Source organism: Oncorhynchus kisutch, linkage group LG14, assembly GCF_002021735.2.
Source record: "Oncorhynchus kisutch isolate 150728-3 linkage group LG14, Okis_V2, whole genome shotgun sequence".
In the NCBI taxonomy this organism is placed as follows: domain Eukaryota; kingdom Metazoa; phylum Chordata; class Actinopteri; order Salmoniformes; family Salmonidae; genus Oncorhynchus; species Oncorhynchus kisutch.
In genome coordinates this window covers 48,639,973-48,660,369 of record NC_034187.2, presented here as the reverse complement: position 1 = coordinate 48,660,369, position 20,397 = coordinate 48,639,973, and the positions used below count along the sequence as shown (strand labels likewise).

The window sequence follows — 20,397 nt, the reverse complement described above, 5'->3', positions numbered from 1 at the left end:
CTGAATTCCAGATAATTGGCATATATTGTTTTGTTATGATACAACCATACCTCGGATGATAATTTAAGAATATGCCTTTCATTGACATTGTTCAATGTCCCCATTTCAACACAATTGTTACTAATATCAATGTATTTATTTATTATGATTAAATGTTGATTTTCTATGTTGTGAAATGGGCATTAGTCTCACTTGACTCATCATTGTAGACACAGGCATTGCTGATGAGAGTGTATAGTTGTCCTTTGGGGTGTTAACTGTATTCTCTGGTTTCAGCTATGTGGATGTTACTGTCTAGCTTTGTGGTGCTACTGCTGAGTGGTGAGTCCTGAAAGTCAGGGTTTTGTTGTCCTTTTCTTTTCTTTTTTTTACCAACAATAATCCTGAAGAACGTTGGTGTTTACCCATTAATTGTGGGTGGTTTCCCATTAAATGACTGGGAGCATACAGTGTTTAGAGTGTGTGACCATCTTTATTTTGTCAATTTTTTTCATTTTTCCAAATGTTAAGAGTAATAAAAACAGAGAAAGGATAGTCTGCAAAGAAATAGAAACCATTGATAAATGTGCTACCGTGATGTTAATACAAATGAGGTGCCATGCACACAAGACGCATTTAAATCAGTACTACAATAAAATATTGCATATCAAACCACTGTAAAAGGTTATTCCTACAGTGAGACTGATTCAGAAATGATAAATGGTTGCTGAGTACATGTTAGACTGTGTAAAATTGCAATTCTAAACTATATCCAAATAATATTCATTATTATCTCTCTTACAGTTCTTATTTGAACAGCGGAAAATGAAAATACAGCAATATTGTGCTGTGGGTGACTATTAAATTGCAATCTGATAAGACCTGTGGAATATGGAAAGACTATGGGCTCTATTTGAACAAACCTAACGCAATGGTAAATTTAAGCGCAGGCGGTAGATTTATGCTATTTTTCACTATCACAATTATCAGCGCACTTGCTGGCGTTGGTGCGAAAGGGCTGGGTTTGAATAAATAAACAAGTTGTAGGTATGTCGAGGCTTGACTCCCCTCACTGACCAATCTGAACATGCACCATGGCTAAATATGTGGTTGCTTCAAGTTGTGTATTTAAGGTCTTTTATGTATTGACTTGGAATCAACTGTAATTCCAAAGTTGGTCTGTTATAGTTTGTTAAATGGCTTACAGAAACAAAATAACAAAATGTAGACCTATCTTTACTAAATACCTTAACTTGAACCCATTTGCAGTCCACATTGTTCTACTGTAAGTAATTGCATGGCTTCAATAGCATTCACACGGATATAGGGGTAAGGCATACTGTAAATTGCATTATGGCTGAGCATGAACATGGCAAACATTGTCAAAATGCAATATTAAATAAATTATTGATAAGGCCTAACAAGAGAACAAATATTTTAAATCAAAACAACAACCTGTTTTAAATAGGCTGTCACACTTACAGGCACCATCATTTCTCTCCGTGGGCATATAATATTAAAACAACAACACCTAACCAACAATGCAGTTAAAAAAATACGGATAAGAATAAGATAAGAAAAGTAACAAGCAATTAAAGAGCAGCAGTAAAATAACAATAGCGAGATTATATAGTCTCTAAGACACTAAATTAGTCGAGGTAATTAAGGAAATATGTACATGCAGATAGAGTTATTAAAGTGACAATGCGTATATAATAACAGAGAGTAGCAGGGGCGTAAAAGAGAGGGTGTGGGGAGTGGACAATGCAAATAGTCTGGGTAGCCATTTGATGAGGTGTTCAGGAGTCTTATATCTTGGGGGTAGAAGCTGTTTAGAAGCCTCTTGGACCTAGACTTGGCAGTCTGGTACTGCTTGCCGTGCGGTAGCAGAGAGAACTGTAACGGTTTTCTTCTGGTGAAAGAGAGGCGGACCAAAATGCAGCGTGGTGGTTATTCATGTTTTTAATAAAGACGACTATACATGAACAGACTAAACAAAACAAGAAAAGTGAAAACCTAAACAGTCCTATCTGGTGCAAACACAGAGACAGGAACAATCACCCACAAAACCCAACACAAAACAGGCTACCTAAATATGGTTCCCAATCAGAGACAATGACTAACACCTGCCTCTGATTGAGAACCATATCAGGCCAAACATAGAAATAGACAAACCAGACACACAACATAGAATGCCCACCCAGCTCATCCTGACCAACACTAATACAAGGAAAACACATACGAACGATGGTCAGAACGTGACAAGAACAGTCTATGACTAGGGTGGCTGGAGTAGTTGACCATTTTTAGGGCCTTCCTCTGACACCGCCTGGTATAGAGGTCCTGGATGACAGGAAGCTTGGCCCCAGTGATGTACTGGGCCGTTCGCACTGCCCTCTGTAGTGCCTTGCGGTCGGGGGCCGAGCAGTTGCCATACCAGGCAGTGATGCAACCAGTCAGGATGCTTTCGATGGTGAAGCTGTAGAACCTCTTGAGGATCTGAGGACCTATGCCAAATCTTTTCAGTCTCTTGAGGGGAAAAGGTTTTGTCGTGCCCTCTTCACGACTGTCTTTGTGTGCTTGGACCATATTAGTTTGTTGGTGATGTGGGCATCAAGGAAATTGAAGCTCTCATCAACCTGCTCCACTGCAGCCCCATCGATGAGAATGGGGGCGTGCTCGATCCTCTTTTATCTGTAGTCCACAATCATCTCCTTGGTCTTGATCACGTTGAGGGAGAGGTTGTTGTCCTGGCACCACATAGCCAGGTCTCTGACCTCCTCCCTATAGGCTGTTTCGTCATTGTCGGTGATCAGGCCAACCACTGTTGTGTCATCTGCAAACTAAATGATGGTGTTGGGGTCGTGACTGGCCGTGCAGTCATGAGTGAACAGGGAGTACAGGAGGGGCTGAGCATGCACCCCTGAGGTGCTCCTGTGTTGAGGATCAGCGTGGCGGATGTGTTGCTACCTACCCTCACCACCTGGGGGCGGAGGGAGGATCCAGTTGCGGAGGGAGGTGTCTTGTCCCAGTGTCTTTAGCTTATTGATGAGCTTTGAGGGCACTATGGTGTTGAACTCTGAACTGTAGTCAATGAATAACATTCTCACATAGGTGTTCCTCTTGTCCAGGTGGGACAGGGCAGTGTGTAGTGCAATAGAGACTGCATCATCTGTGGATGTGTTGGGTTGGTTTGCAAATCGGAGCAGGTCTAGGGTTTCTGGGATAATGGTGTTGATGTGAGCCATGACCAGCCTTTCAAAGCACTTCATGGCTACAGATGTGAGTGCTACGGGTCGGTAGTCATTTAGGTAGGTTACCTTAGTGTTCTTGGGCACAGGCACTATGGTGGTCTTCTTAATACATGTTGGTATTACAGACTCGGACAGGGGAGAGGTTGAAAATATCAGTGAAGACACGTCCTGGCAATCCGTCTGGCCCTGCGGCCTTGTGAATGTTAACCTGTTTAAAGGTCTTACTCACATTGGCTGCAGAGAGCGTGATCAAACAGTCTTCCGGAACAGCTGGTGCTCTAATGCATGTTTCAGCGAGCATAGAAATAGTTTAGCTCGTCTGGTAGGCTCGTGGCACTGGGCAGCTCATGGCTGTGCTTCCCTTTCAATCAAGTGTATTTATAAAGCCCTTCTTACGTCAGCTGATGTCACAAAGTGCTGTACAGAAACCCAGCCTAAAACCCCAAAAGCAAGCAATGCAGGTGTAGAGGCACGGTGACTAAGAAAAACTCCCTAGAAAGGCCAGAACCTAGGAAGAAACCTAGAGAGGAACCAGGCTATGAGGGGTGGCCAGTCCTCTTCTGGCTGTGCCGGGTGGAGATTATAACATAACATGGCCAAGATGTCCAAATGTTCATAGATGACCAGCAGGTTCAAATAAAAATAATCACAGTGGTTGTAGAGGGTGCAACAGGTCAGTACCTCAGGAGTAAATGTCAGTTGGCTTTTCATAGCTGATCATTCAGAGTATCTCTACCGCTCCTACTGTCTCTAGAGAGTTGAAAACAGCAGGTCTGGGACAAGGTAGCACGTCCGGTGAACAGGTCAGCGTTCCATAGCCGCAGGCAGAACAGTTGAAACTGGAGCTGCAGCACGACCAGGTGGACTGGGGACAGCAAGGAATCATCAGGACAGGTAGTCCTGAGGAATGGTCCTAGGGCTCAGGTCATTCACACAGGACACCGGATAAGACAGAAGAAACACTCCAGATATAACAGACTGATCCTAGCCCCCCAACACATAAACTATTGCAGCATAAATACTGAAGAATGAGACAGGAGGGGTCGGGAGACACTGTGGACCCGTTCAACGGTACCCCCGGACAGGGCGAAACAGGCAGGATATAACCCCACCCACTTTGCCAAAGCACAGCCCCCACACCACTGGAGGGATATCTTCAACCACCAACTTACTGTCCTGAGACAAGGCCGAGTATGGCCCACGAAGATCTCCCCCACGGCACGAACCCAAGGGGGGGCGTCAACCCAGACAGGTAGGTCACATCAGTGACTCAACCCACTCAAGTGAGGCACCCCTCCTAGAGACGGCATGGAAGAGCACCAGTAGGCCTGTGACTCAGCCCCTGTAATAGGCTTTGAGGCAGAGAATCCCAGTGGAGTGAGGGGAACTGGCCAAGCAGAGACAGCAAGGGCGGTTCGTTGCTTCAGTGCCTTGCCGTTCACTTTCACACCCCTGGGCCAGATTACACTCAATCATAGGACCTACTGAAGAGATAAGTCTTCAATAAAGACTTAAAGGTTGAGGCCGAGTCTGCGTCTCTCACATGGATAGGCAGACCGTTCCATAAAAATTGAGCTCTACAAGAGAAAGCCCTGCCTCCAGCTGTTTGCTTAGAAATTGTATGGACAGTAAAGGAGGCCTGCGTCTTGTGACCGTAGCGCACGTGTAGGTATGTACGACAGGACCAAATCGGAAAGATAGGTAGGAGCAAGCCCATGTAATTCTTTGTAGGTTAGCAGTAAAACTTTGAAATCAGCCCTAGCCTTAACAGGAAGTCAGTGTAGAGAGGCTAGCACTGGAGAAATATGATCACATTTTTTGGTTCTAGTCATGATTCCAGCAGCCGTGTTCAGCACTAACTGAAGTTTATTTAGTGCTTTATCCGGGTAGACGGAAAGTAAAGCATTGCAGTAGTCTAACCTAGACGTGACAAAAGCATGGATAAATTATTCTGCATAATTTTTGGCATAAAGTTTCAGATTTTGCAATTTTACGTAGATGGAAAAAGCTGTCCTTGAAACAGTCATGATATGTTCGTCAAAAGAGAGATCAGGGTCCAGAGTAACGCCAAGGCCCATCACAGTTTTATTTGAGACGACTGTACAACCATCAAGATTAATTGTCAGATCCAACAGAAGATCTCTCTGTTTCTTGGGACCTAAGAACTAGCATGTCTGTATTGTCCGAGGTTGAAAGTAGAACATTTGCAGCCATCCACTTCCTTATGTCTGAAACACAGGCTTCCAGGGAGGGCAATTTTGGGGCTTCACCATGTTTCATCAAAATGTACAGCTGTGTGTCATCCGAAAAGCAATGTAAGTTAACATTGTTTCCCGAATGACATCACCAAGAGGTAAAATAAATTGTGAGAACAATAGTGGTCCTAAATCGGAGCCTTGAGGAACACCGAAATGTACAGTTTATTTGTCAGAGGACAAACCATCTACAGAGACAAACTGATATCTTTCCGACAGATAAGATCTAAACTAGGCCAGAACTTGTCCGTATAGACTCATTTGGGTTTCCAATCTCTCCAAAAGAATGTGGTGATTGATGGTATCAAAAGCAGCACTAAGGCCTAGGAAAACGAGGACAGGTGCAGAGCCTTGGTCTGACGTCAATTAAAAGGTCATTTACCACCTTTACAAGTGCAGTCTCAGTGCTATGATGTGGTCTAAAACCAGACTGAAGCGTTTCGTACATTGTTTGTCTTCAGGAAGGCAGTGAGTTGCCGTGCAACATTTGTTTGTTTTTTTGAGAGTAATGGGATTTTCAACATTTATTTATTTATTTTTATTTCACCTTTATTTAACCAGGTAGGCTGGTTGAGAACAAGTTCTCATTTACAACTGCGACCTGGCCAAGATAAAGCATAGCAGTGTGAACAGACAACACAGAGTTACACATGGAGTAAACAATTAACAAGTCAATAACACAGTAGAAAAAAGGATATAGGCCGATAGTTATTTTATATTTTCTGGGTCAAGGTCTGGCTTTTTCAAGAGAGGCTTTATTACTTCCACTTTTAGTGAGTTTGGTACACATCCGGTGGATAGAGAGCTGTTTATTATGTTCAACATAGGAGGGCCAAGCACAGGAAGCAGCTCTTTCAGTAGTTTAGTTGTAATAGGGTCCAGCATGCAGCTTGAAGGTTTAGAGGCCATGATTATTTTCATCAATGTGTCAAGAGATATAGTATTAAAAAACCTGAGTGTCTCCCTTGATCCTAGGTCCTGCCAGTTTTGTGCATACTCAGGACACCTGAGCTTTGGAGGAATACGCAGATTTAAAGAGGAGTCCGTGATTTGCTTTGTAATGATCATGATCTTTTCGTCAAATGTATCACTGCTGAAGTGAAAGCCTTCCTCTCTTGGGGAATGTTGCTTTTTAGTTAGCTTTGCGACAGTATCAAAAATAAATTTTAAATTGTTCTTATTTTCCTCAATTAAGAAAAATACATGTAGTATGATCGAGCATCAGTGAGGGCTCTTCGATACTGCACGTTACGGTCTTTCCAAGCTAGGCGGAAGACTTCTAGTTTGGTGTAGCTCCATTTCCGTTCCAATTTTCTGGAAGCTTGCTTCAGAGCTCGGGTATATTCTGTATACCAGGGAGCTAGTTTCTTATGACAAATGTTTTTTGTTTTTAGGGGTGAGACTGCATCTAGGGTATTACGCAAGGTTAAATTGAGTTCCTCAGTTAGGTGGTTAACTGATTTTTGTACGCTGACGTCCTTGGGTAGATGGAGGGAGTCTGGAAGGGCATCTAGGAATCTTTGGGTTGTCTGAGAATTTATAGCACGGCTTTTGATGATCCTTGGTTGGGGTCTGAGCAGATTATTTGTTGCTATTGCAAATGTAATATAATGGTGGTCCGATAGTCCAGGATTATGAGGAAAAACAATAAGATCCACAACATTTATTCCACGGGACAAAACAAGGTCCAGAGTATGACTGTGGCAGTGAGTAGGTCCGGAGACATATTGGACAAAATCCACAGAGTCGATGATGGCTCCGAAAGGCTTTTGGACTGGGTCTGTGGACTTTTCCATGGGAATATTAAAATTACCAAAGATTTGAACATTATCTGCCATGACTACAAAATCTGATAGGAATTCAGGGAACTCAGAGAGGATCGCTGTATATGGCCCAGGAGGCCAGTAAACAGTAACTATAAAAAGTGATTGAGTAGGCTGCATAAATTTCATGACTAGAAGCTCAAAAGACGAAAATGCAGTTGTTTATTTTTTGCAAATTTAAATTTGCTATCGTAAATGTTAGCAACCCCTCCGCCTTTGCCGGATGCGCGGAGGATATGGTCACTAGTGTAACCAGGAGGTGTGGCCTCATTTAACACAGTAAATTCATCAGGCTTAAGCCATGTTTCAGTCAGGCCAATCACATCAAGATTATGATCAGTGATTAGTTCATTGACTATTACTGCCTTGGAAGTGAGGGATCTAACATTAAATAGCCCTATATTGAGATGTGAGATAACACAATCTCTTTCAATAATGACAGGAATGGAGGAGGTCTTTATTCCACTGAGATTGCTAAGGCAAACACCACCGTGTTTAGTTTTGCCCAACCTAGATCGAGGCACAGACACGGTCTCAATGTGTCCAGCTGAGCTGACTACACTGACTGTGCTAGTGGCAGACTCCACTAAGCTGGTAGGCTGGCTGGCTAACAGCCTGCTGCCTGGTTTGCTCCCTATCTCATTGTGGAGCTAGAGGAGTTAGAGCCCTGTCTATGTTTGTAGATAAGATGTGAGCACCTCTCCAGCTAGGATGGAGTCCGTCACTCCTCAGCAGGCCAGGCTTGGTCCTGTTTGTGAGTGAGTCCCAGAAAGAGGGCCAATTATCTACAAATTCTCATGATTCATTTTATGTCTAATACTGCGGGTAACAGAGTCGCCAATGACTAGGGTTATCAATCTGTCAGAGCTAATGGTGGGAGGCTTTGGCGTCTCAGACCCCGTAACGGTAGTAGGAGAGACCAAATAAGGCTCGGCCTCTGACTCCGACCAATTTCTTAATGGGGAGAACTGGTTGAAAGTTTCTGTCGTCTGAATGAGCGACACCAGTTGAATAATATTCCTACAGCATTTCCTTCCAGAAGCAATAAGAAAATTATCCGGCTGCGGGGACTGTGCGAGGAGATTCATACTACTATCTGTACTTATTGGTGGCACAGACGCTGTTTCATCCTTTTATATCCCATTATGGGATCCCATTATGGGATATTTTGTATAGAAAATAATATGGCTGTAACATAACAAAATGTGGAAAAATCAAGCGGTCTGAATACTTTCCGAATGCAATGTATAAGACAGACAAACCTGGCGTTAGGGCTGGAAAATGCCAGTGAGCCTGTCTTTACATGATGAAATTGCAAACCAATGTACGTTTGACACTAGCGCTGCCTTAACGCCACCCCAGAACAGAGCCCTCTAGATAAAACAAAGGGTATTTGCTATGCTGACACTGATAACTTACAATATAAAAATGTGTGTGTTAGGTACATATTAGCCCTGCAAATCCACAATGACAGAGATTGTGTTCTATTGACTATCACAAAAAGTGTTCAGCTGACCAAATCTGTGCCAATGGCATAGTATAAAATGTTGCATAATTGCTACAGCTGAACAAAGGACATACAATTATGGTATCTAGACAGATCAAATCAATTATAGGGATTTTCTGTCCACTTTGAGGAACATAACATTTACCATTAGAGCACTTTGTAGGACTCTGCTCTGCAGGACCAGCTACTGTCCCACCAAAGATAGGCACCTGCTGGGCAATGGGCGACCCCCACTACCGCACGTTCGACGGCCACTACTACAGCTTCATGGGCAACTGCACCTACATCATGACTAAGAACTGCCATGTTGACAAGGACCACCCAGCCTTTGAGGTGCAGGCCAAGAATGTGGAGGATCGTGCAAACTCGCAGCTTACCTCAGTGGGAATGGTCACCATCAAGGTTTACGGAGTCAACATTGACATTGTCAACTCTGAATTTGGTCTTGTCCGGGTGAGTGGAGTCACAAGTTTTCTATCTGTGTTATCTGTTCAACAATCCTTGTCTTTGTTTGGTGTATATGGGTGTACTGTATCTGCATGTACCGTGTGTAAATTATTTTTCTAATGTGGTTTGATTTCCTTGCAGGTTAACTTCCAGTTGTGGAATCTTCCCATCAGCTTAGACAATGGCAAATTGAAACTCTCCCAGAGTGGATTCTCAGTTGTCCTGGAGACAGACTTTGGTCTGATGGTGCAGTATGATTGGCTGAAGTACCTGGTGGTGACTATGCCCAGGAACCTGGCAGGCAAGGTGTGTGGCATGTGCGGCAACTTTAATGGCAAACAGGATGACGAACTCACCACTCCCAGTGGCTCCCTTGCCAGTAATGTTGTGGCCCTAGGCAAGAGCTGGAGGGTATCAGACAAGGGAGGTGATGCCTACTGCAGAGATGAGTGCACAGGCCAATGTGAGAACTGTGAGAGCGGCTTTGTTAAGCACTTAGAAAGGGAGATCTTTTGCACCTTTCTCACAGAGATAATGAACGGACCCTTCAAAAATTGCAATGCCGCCATTGACTACAAGATCTTCCAGGAGAACTGCTTGTATGACCTTTGTCGAGGCGAGATCATGAAGACGTACATGTGTGACACCCTGCAGGTGTACACCGATGCCTGCCAGAGGGCTGGGATCAGAGTGTACAACTGGAGGGGCATTGCCCATTGCCGTGAGTGACTTGCAAAGACAACTGATCATTTTCAGGAGGATTCGAGCATAAAGGACTGCAATACTTTATTTCCCATTTCAAATGTTATAAAACTGAGTGTGGTTTGTGGTCTTTTCCCCCAGCCAAGCCTGAATGCCCAGAGCACAGTCACTATGAGTTCTGTGGAAGCGCCTGCCCTGCCACCTGTGAAGACCCAAATTCTCCCTCAAAATGCAAAGCCAGCTGTGTGGAGGCCTGTATCTGTGACGAGGGCCACCTGCGCAGTGGGAACAAGTGTGTGCCGAAGTCCCAATGTGGCTGCCAGTACAAAGGCCACTATGTCGAAGCCGGAACATCTTTCTGGGGGGATGAGAGCTGTACCAAACGCTGTAACTGCAGCTCCACTGGTGGGAGTGTTGAGAGCCAGGTGGCCAGTTGTCCACTTGGACAGCAGTGCAAGGTGGTTGATGGCATAAGAGGCTGCTACCCTACAACCTTTTCCTCATGCATGGTGTCTGGTGATCCACATTACCACACCTTCGATGGACAACTCTACAACTTCCAGGGCACCTGTGTATATCAGATGGCTAGTGTCTGCTCCAATGACACCAGCCTGGAGCACTTTAGTGTTGCCATACAGAACGATGGACGAGATAAAAAGGTGGGGTCCATCACCAAGCTGGTAGAGGTCAAGGTCTATGGGTACACGATTGTCATCAGCAAAGAGCACCCAGGATTTGTGATGGTAAGAAATTACTTGTAATAGAAATCGCATAGTTTTGATTACAATGCCGTCAGAAAATACTCATACCCTTTCATTTATTCCACATTGATTAAATAGTGTACCCCATAATGACAAAGTGAAAACATGTTTTCAGAATGGATTGCAAATTTCTTGAAAATTAAGTACAGAAATATCTGATTTTCATAAGTATTCACATGCGTGAGTCAATACATGTTAGAATTACCATTGGCAGCGATTACAGTCGTGAGTATTTCTGGGTAAGTCTCTAAGAGCTTTGCACACCTGATTGTACAATAATTGCAATAATATTTTTGAAATTCTTCATGCTCTGTCAAATTGGATGTTGAGCATTGCTAGACAGCCATTTTCAAGTCTTGCTATAGATTTTGAAGTCGATATAAGTCCAAACTGTAACTAAGCCACTCAGGAACATTCAATGTTGCCTTGGTAAGCAACTCCAATATAAATTCAGCAAAAAAAGAAACGCCCCTTTTTCAGGACCCTGTCTTTCAAAGATAATTCGTAAAAATCCAAATAACTTCACAGACCTTCATTGTAAAGGGTTTAAACACTGTTTCACATGCTTGTTCAATGAACCATAAACAATGAATGAACATGCACCTGTGGAAAGGTTGTTAAGACACTAACAGCTTACAGATGGTAGGCAATTAAGGTCACAGTTGTGAAAGCTTAGGACACTAAGAGGCCTTTCTACTGACTCTGAAAAACACCAAAAGAAATATGCCCAGGGTCCCTGCTCATCTGCGTGAACGTGCCTTAGGCATGCTGCAAGGAGGCATGAGGATTGCATAACGTTGCCAGGGCAATAAATTGCTGTGACATGCCTAAGACAGCGCTACAAGGCGCTACAAGGAAACAGGACGGACAGTTGATCGTCCTCGCAGTGGCAGACCACGTGAAACAACACCTGCACAGGATCGGTACATCCGAACATCACACCTGCTGGACAGGTACAGGATGGCAACAACAACTGCCCGAGTTACACTAGAAATGCACAATCCCTCCATCAGTGTTCAGACTGTCCGCAATAGGAGAGAGGCTGGACTGAGGGTTGTAGGCCTGTTGTAAGGCAGGTGGCCAGGGCAATAACCGGCAATAACATCGCCTATGGGCACACCGTTGCTGGACCAGACAGGACTGGCAAAAGTGCTCTTCACTGACGAGTCACAGTTTTGTCTCACCAGGGGTGATGGTCGGATTCGCATTTATCGTCAAAGTAATGAGCGTTTGGAGGTGGATTTGGAGGTGGAGGGTGCGTCATGGTCTGGGCTGGTGTGTCACGGCATCATCGGACTGAGCTTGTTGTCATTGCAGGCAATCTCAATGCTGTGCGTTACAGGGAAGACATCATCCTCCCTCATGTGGTACCCTTCCTGCAGGTTCGTCCTGACATGACCCTCTAGAATGACAATGCCACCAGCCATACTGCTAGTTCTGTGCGTGATTTCCTGCAAGACAGGAATGTCAGTGTTCTGCCATGGCCAGCGAAGATCCCATTGAGCACGTCTGGGACCTGTTGGATCGGAGGGTGAGGGCTAGGGCCATTCCCTCCAGAATTGTCTGAAAACTTGCAGGTTCCTTGGTGGAAGAGTGGGGTAACAGCTATAACTGGCAAATCTGATGCAGTCCATAAGGAAGAGATGCACTGCAGTAATTAATGTAGCTGGTGGCCACAACAGATACTGACTGTCACTTTTGATTTAGACTCCCCCTTTGTTCAGGGACACATTATTCCATTTATGTTAGTCACATGTCTGTGGAAGTTGTTGAATCTTGTTATGTTCATACAAATATATACACGTTAAGTTTACTGAAAATAAATGCAGTTGACAGTGAGAGGACGTTTATTTTTTTGCTGAGTTTATATTTGGTCTTGTGTTTTAGGTTATTGTCCTGCTGAAAGGTGAATTTGTCTCCCAGGGTCTATTGAAAAGCAGACTGAACCAGGTTTTCTAGGATTTTGGCCTAGCTTAGCTCTATTCTGTTTTTTTTATATAAAAAACTCGCTAGTCCTTGCAGATGAAAAGCATGCCCATATGATGCCGTCACCACCATGCTTGAAAATATGAAGTATCCGTATCAAATATCAATGATGTGTTGTGTTGGATTTGCCTCAAACAAAACACTTTGTTTGCAGGGCAAGAAGTTAATTTCTTTGGCACGTTTTGCTGTTTTACTTTAGTGCCTTATTGCAAACAGGATGCATGTTTTGCTATATTTGTATTCTGTACAGGCTTCTTTCTTTTCACTCTGTCAATTAGGTTAGTATTGTGAAGTACTGTAACTACAATGCTGTTGATCCCTCCTTAGTTGTCTCCTATCACAGCATGTTTAACCTCTACAAGGGTCCACAGGAAAAGTTCTGACACTTCATCTAAAAATAACAGTTCAATCATAGTTCAATCATTTCGCACACAATATGTTAATACAAGTTTATAAGGGTTTACACTCAATTACAGAAAGGCAGGCCCTATTTGTCTATCATTCATCCTCCCTACTGTGCCATGTTACAGATAATTGTATGCGCGGGGTAGAGATAAGGTAGTCTTTCAAGAATCATGTTAAAACATTCCATATGTTAGCTTAGTAGAAGCCTTTTAGAGGTTAAACACTATTATTTCACTATCTGTGAAACTTAGTGGCGCAGAGGTCTAAGGCACTGCACCTAAGTGCTAGAGGTGTCACTACAGACCCTGGTTCAATTCCAGGCTGTATCACAACTGCCTGTGATTTGGAGTCCCATAGGGCGGTTCACAATTGGCCCAGTGTTGTCTGGGTTTGGCCGGTGTAGGCAGTCATTGTAAATAAGAATTTGTTCTTAACTGACTTGCCTAGTTAAATAAAAAATATTGATTTAATCGATTTTAAATTCAGGCTGTAACACAACAAAATGTGGAAAAGTCAAGGGGTGTGAATACTTTTTGAAGGCACTGTATATGTTAAAAAGGTCAACACTGAGGTTAACTGAACCATTCCTCTACTTTTTTGTTTCCTTCAAAGGTGAATGGTGAACTTGTGAATCTTCCTGTAAAACTCAATAAACTGCACATATACAAGAGCGGTTGGTTTGCTGTGATCAAAACTGACTTTGAGGTGGAAGTGTCCTATGACTGGAACAGCATAGCGACAGTCACCGTCCCCAACACTTATGCAAATGCAATGTGCGGCCTGTGTGGCAACTACAACCACAATCCAAACGACGACATGCAGATGAAGGATGGAAAGCAGGCTGCCACTGCAGAGGAGTTCGGTCAGAGCTGGATATTAACAAAGATCCCTGGTTGTGTGAACGGCTGCAAAGGCCCCTGTCCTGACTGTAGCATCGCCCAGAGGGATCAGTACATGACAAACAAGTACTGTGGCCTCATCAGTGACCCAACAGGCCCCTTTCGTGACTGTCACTCCAAGGTGGAACCCATGGGTTTCGTTCAAGACTGTCTGTATGATGTCTGTCTGTACCAGGGAAACAGGAACATGCAGTGCAATACCCTAACTGCCTACACAGCTGCCTGCCAGGATAAAGGGGCCATGGTCTACTCCTGGAGGTCAGATCAATTCTGTGGTATGGATGTTTATTTGATTTTTGTATTTTTTTTTACAAATTACATGTCAGGTAATTTAGATGGTGACTATGCATTTACATTTTGCAATTGTCAATTCTCGTAGATGCCCAGTGCCCTGCGAACAGCCACTATAGGCTTTGTGCCCCGGGCTGTTCAGCCACATGTCAGAGCCTGTCAGCACCCACTGGCTGTGAAGCTCTGTGCAAAGAGGAATGTGCCTGTGATACTGGCTTCCTTCTCAGCGGAGACCAATGTGTTCATCTCTCCCAGTGTGGTTGTCTTCACGAAGGAAGATACTACAAAAATGGACAAGTCTTCTACCCCAATGGACTCTGTCAGCAAGAATGCACATGCAATGGCACGGTAGGGATGATGAATGACAGAAAAATAGGACCTACCTTTCTGTAATTGAGTGTAAACCCTTATAAACTTGTATTAACATCTTGTGTACAAAATAATGGAACTGTTATTTTTAGATGAAATGTCAGAGCTTTTCCTGTGGACCCAATGAGAAGTGTGAGGTGAAGAACGGCGTCAGGGATTGCCAGCCTGTTGGAAAAGGAGTTTGTTCCATCTCAGGCGACCCACATTACAACACATTTGACAACAACACCTATGACTTCCAAGGCACCTGCACCTATACTGCAGCTCAAGGCTGCCATCTGGAAGGCACACACCTCAACCCCTTCTCTGTGGTGGTGGAGAACGAGAAGTGGTATGCTATGTCATCAGCTCCAAAAGTGTCCGTTGCCAAGCTTTTAGCTGTAGAAGTCTATGGTAACATTCTCATTCTACGCAGGAACCAAATCGGATTGATCATGGTATGTATATTTTTTTTTTATCATGTCTCTGTGTTCCGTTAATGATCTTAAAAAAAAAAAAAATATTCATATTGACGACTGACACATCCATACAAAAAAAAAAAACACTCAGATTGAGTTTAATTGCAGCCCAGAAGTGAGTGAGAATCAAACACAACATGTCTTCCCCAGGTGAACGGCATCCTGACTAACCTCCCATTGAGCCTACACAACGGTGCAGTGCAGATTTATCAGGATGGCTCGAATGATGTCATATTGACAGACTTCGGCCTAAGAGTTACCTATGACCTTGTGTACCACGTCACCGTCACTGTCCCTGGCAACTACAGAGGCAAGACCTGTGGTCTGTGTGGCAATTTCAATGGTAACAAGAATGATGAGTTCCTGCTACCTGGTGGACAGATGGCCAAAAACGTCAACTCTTTTGGGGCGGCCTGGAAGGTCAGCATGCCTGGGGTGGTGTGTGAGGACGGTTGCAGCGGAGACTTCTGTCCGAAGTGTAACTCTAAGAAGAAAGCCTTGTTTGGTGCTGACTGTGGTATCATTACGGATCCTAAAGGACCCTTTGCCGCATGCCACCATGAGATAGATCCAGCCTCTTACTTCAGAGACTGCCTCTTTGATGTCTGTATGGCTGAGGGAGATCCAAAAATGCTTTGCCGCAGTGTTGCTGCTTACATGTTAGACTGTCAGGACTTTGGTGTAAAGATCGAAAGCTGGAGATCACCAACCTTTTGCCGTGAGTAGTTTAGTTTTTTTTCTAACACTAGACCAATTTTTCTATAACTCTCTCAGGCTGGTCTCATAGAGTAGACGTAACGTAGTAAAGGAAAATCCAGGACACTCTTGCAACTTTTCAGTTACTAGTGCAACGCTCTAACCACTAGGCTACATGCCGCCCCAACCATACAAAACAAAAGGACGGTGGCTGGTTGGGTTAGATGGGTGGGCGTATAACGCGAACATCCAGCATGCATGTTCTTGTTGGAGTTCGTTCCTTGTTCCTTGTCAATCATTGGCTCATTGGTGAAATTAGCATTCTGACAATATCTTTAATTAAATCATTCAAAAACCTTTATTAATGCAATTGCAGACAGAAGTTAACAGGAACATAGCACGCATGTTTCCGAGTAAGTTCTGCAAAATAGAAAAGGTCCCAAGTTGCTTTTATCATGCTTGTAGTCAACCCCCTGTGATGTAACTGCCTACGTCATTACCTTCTACTCATGAGACCAAAACCATGCCTACACATAAACAAGAGTTTTAGTGTTATCTAAAAGCTTAGCAGTAAATGTCCAAGTTGATTTATAGTGGAATGTCTGACTAGTCTCTTATCGCTTACACTCCCCTGCAGAGTTCTGTCTTAACAGTCACACATTTCTTAGACAGTTTCTTTATAAGAGGCAGAGATTAGAAAAGACTGTGGAACAATATTAAACCTTTATATATATATATATATATAAGAGGCAGAGATTAGAAAAGACTGTGGAACAATATTAAACCTTTATATATATATATATATATTGTTAATCTGTAGTCTAGGTCCCTATAAACCCTCCCCTTCTATTAATACAACATAAGCATATTAAATTATTACAATACATCAAACATTTGGTACATCCCCTATCAGGACCCCAAGGTGAACCCCTGACATTCTCATCACAGAAAACTTTTGCATTTTAGCTAATTAGCAACTTTGCAATTACTTACTACTTTTGAGCTACTTTGCAACTACTTAGCATGTTAGCTAACCCTTCCCCTAACCTTAACCCTTTAACCTAACTCCTAGCCCTAACTTTAACCCCTATCCCTAACCCCTAGTTAAGCTAACATTAGCCACCTAGCTAACCTTAGCCATGACAAATTGGAATTTGTAACATATCATATGTATTGTAAATTCTTAACATAATGTATGAATTGCAGTTCGCAAAATATCATGCGAATTGTAATTCGTAACATATCATACGAAATGGGTGGTGGACATCCACAAATGAATTACATACTATACCAAACGTACTAAATTTGAGTGTCCCTTATTTTCGTTTACTATGGTATGTCTACCCGAGTCCAGATTGACTCTGTAAATCAGTCCAACATAACTTTCTTTTGGGTTTCACATTCGGATAACCTAATATTTAAAGTCATAACTAAAAGTAATGTTCATGCAAAAGGACTAAACAATAGTTATTTTCTCATATGTCCACAGCATTCTCCTGTCCTGCCAACAGCCACTACCAAACCTGTGCTGAAACCTGTGCAACTCCATGTCCCGGCCTATCTGACACCATCAACTGTCCCACCACCTGTGTTGAGGGATGTGCCTGCGACAAAGACTTCTACTTCAATGGTACTGGCTGTGTTAGCTGGGACCAGTGCAGCTGCTATACTGGTGGACACACCCTTAAGGTAGGGGCACTGCAAGCTGGATACTAAAAGCATACTTTAAGCATTATTTGAAATATGTGAAAAATGATTTGACATTTTCAGCTGAAACTGAACCTGGCCATGAAATTAAGAGCTATGTATTTTGGAGAGCTGTCTGTGACTCAAATTTGGATGTGTAAAGGTTTCACTAATATGTGTCTGGGATGTTTTTAGATAGGGGAATCCCTGATTTCAGACAACTGCTTTGCGGTCCACATCTGCCAAAAATCTGGAGTTGTTCTGTCACAGTCTATGGTGTGCCAGAGTGAAGAGAGCTGTCAGGTCAAGGATGGTCTACGGGGATGTTATCCTATCCCGTCACTTAATGCAGGGGTACATGACTGAGTAAGTAGCCTCTGACTTTGGGGGATTGGTGAGCCACTTCACCATAATGTCATATGATTGTGAACCTAACCATCAATATATGAGACTGTGTGTCAGATAATGGTGTTTGTAGGGTATTGGACTTGAACCCTGTGATTTTAACTTAATGAGGATTTGAAAGTTAAAGTCCACAGTGTCTTTTGAAAACATAACAGCAGGTGTTAGCATTCATTCTTACATGATAGGTTCCAGTGGAGAAGGAAATGATATGCACTCAAAACATCTCTCCCCTTCTCTTTTACAGTGATATGTGAGACAACTGAAGGACATTCTGCTATTGGAGAATCCCAGCAAAAATACATATTCCTTAAATCCCTATGATCATTCGTCAATGATTTGTAACAAACAGTAATTCAAATCATTTAGAAGGAATGCCATCAATACATTTAGAAGGAATGCCATTTTCTGCCAAACCCTAGCCTCATATTTTTTAAACAATTCCAGAAAGTGATTTGGAATGGTGAAATCATTTCAATGGTAATCAAGTCAACCAAATGCTTATCTCATTATAGGTTAGAAATGAGATGTTAAATATTTACTATGTAATAGAAAGGGCTCCCGAGTGGCGCAGTCACCACAGACCCTGGTTCAATTCCAGGCTGTATCACTACCGGCCGTAACTGGTAGTCCCATAGGGTGGTGCACAATTGGCCCAGCTTCGTCTGGGTTAGGGTTTGGGATAGGCCATCATTGTAAATAAGAAATTGTTTTTAACTGACTTGCCTAGTTAAATAAAGGTAAAAAAGATATATATATATATATATATATATATTATCTCCATGTAATTTGCTATCTAAATTATACTGAAAAGTATCTTTCCGAATATGCATTCTTGTTAATAAAAAATACAATGAAATATCCATTCATAAACGTGTACAGTGCATTCAGAAAGTATTCAGACCCCTTCCCCTTTTCCACATTTTGTTACGTTACAGCCTTATTCTAAAATGGATTAAATATTTTCTCATCAATCAACACACAGTACCCCATAACGACAAAGAAAAAAGGTTTTTAGAAATGTTTGCAAATTTATAAATTATACACTACCATTCAAAAGTTTTTGGTCATATATAAATGTTTTTTTTTTTTTGTACAAACACTAGTCTCAACCTCAACAGCAAAGAGGTAACTCCGGGATGCTGGCCTTCCAGGCAGAGTTGCAAAGAAAACAGCCATATCTCAGACTGGCCAATAAAAAGAAAAGATTAAGATGGGCAATAGAACACAGACACTGGACAGAGGAACTCTGCCTAGAAGGCCAGCATCCCGGAGTCGCCTCTTCACTGTTGACGTTGAGACTAGTGTTTTGCAGGTACTATTTAATGAAGTTGCCAGTTGAGGACTTGTGGGGCGTCTGTTTCTCAAACTAGACACTAATGTACTTGTCCCCTTGCTCAGTTGTGCAGCGGGGCCTCCCACTCCTCTTCCTATTCTGGTTAGAGACAGTTTGCGCTGTTCTGTGAAGGGAGTAGTACACAGCGTTGTATGAGATCTTCAGTTTCTTGGCAATTTCCCGCATGGAATAGCATTCATTTCTCAGAACAAAAATAGACTAACGAGTTTCAGAAGAAAGTTCTTTGTTTCTGGCCATTTTGAGCCTGTATTCAAACCCACAAATGTTGATGCTCCAGATACTCAACTAGCCTAAAGAAGGCCAGTTGTATTTTTTCTTTAATAAGCACAACAGTTTTCAGCTGTGCTAACATGATTGCAAAAGGGTTTTCTAATGATCAAATAGTGTTTTAAAATGATAAACTTGGATTAGCTAACACAACATGTCATTGGAATACAGGAGTGATGGTTGCTGAGAATGGGCATCTGTACGCCTATGTAGATATTCCATTAAAATAAAATCTGACGTTTCCAGCTACAATAGTCATTTACACCATTAACAATGTCTACACTGTATTTCTGATCAATTTGATGTTATTTTCATGCACAAAAAATTTGCTTTTCTTTAAAAAACCAAGGAAATGTCTAAGTGACCCCAAACTTTTGAACGGTAAGTATATATATATATAATCCCCGCCGTGACCGTGAGTTCCATAGGGCGGCGCACAATTGGCCCAGCGTTGTCTGGGTTAGGGGAGGGTTTGGCCGAGGAGGCTTGACTTGGCTCATCGCACTCTAGCGACTCCTTGGGGTGGGTGCCTGCAGGCTGACTTCGATCATCAGTTGAACGGTGTTTCCTCCGACACATTAGTGCAGCTGGCTTCCGGGTTAAGCGAGTGGGTGTTAAGAAGCGCGGTTTGGCGGGTCATGTTTTGGAGGACGCATGACTTGACCTTTGCATCTTCCGAGCCTGTTGGGGAGTTGCAGCGATGAGCGATTTTACGGACACAGTATATTTTACATTAGTTATCTTGTTATTTTTAGTCCCAACCTTCAGCTCCACTCAACCATCGTTGAACACCGTCCAGTTTTAATTTCTATTTGCCATTTATTTTTCAACTGTGCTGTATCACAAAAGTTCA

The 20,397-nt window shown here is 42.9% G+C and overlaps 1 protein-coding gene across 1 annotated transcript; it reads left to right on the top strand.

The window, feature by feature from the left end:
* The first annotated feature begins 276 nt into the window (after positions 1 to 276).
* Positions 277 to 18,783, top strand: LOC116353389 (IgGFc-binding protein). The gene is made up of 11 exons (XM_031788468.1): positions 277 to 321; positions 8,982 to 9,271; positions 9,407 to 9,986; positions 10,109 to 10,710; positions 13,732 to 14,293; positions 14,398 to 14,657; positions 14,771 to 15,115; positions 15,287 to 15,854; positions 17,322 to 17,521; positions 17,714 to 17,884; positions 18,168 to 18,783. Exons 1-10 carry the CDS (start codon positions 279 to 281, stop codon positions 17,882 to 17,884), a joined length of 3,621 nt encoding a protein of 1,206 aa, XP_031644328.1. The 5' UTR covers positions 277 to 278; the 3' UTR covers positions 18,168 to 18,783.
* Positions 18,784 to 20,397: the final 1,614 nt, after the last annotated feature.

Bases quoted from the DNA above. Each gene is read 5' to 3' on its own strand.
- LOC116353389 (XM_031788468.1), top strand. From the start codon at position 279: ATGTGGATGTTACTGTCTAGCTTTGTGGTGCTACTGCTGAGTG. The intron at 322-8,981 runs GTGAGTCCTGAA...AGCACTTTGTAG, and splicing joins TGTGGTGCTACTGCTGAGTG to GACTCTGCTCTGCAGGACCA. The intron at 17,522-17,713 runs GTAGGGGCACTG...GGATGTTTTTAG, and splicing joins CTGGTGGACACACCCTTAAG to ATAGGGGAATCCCTGATTTC.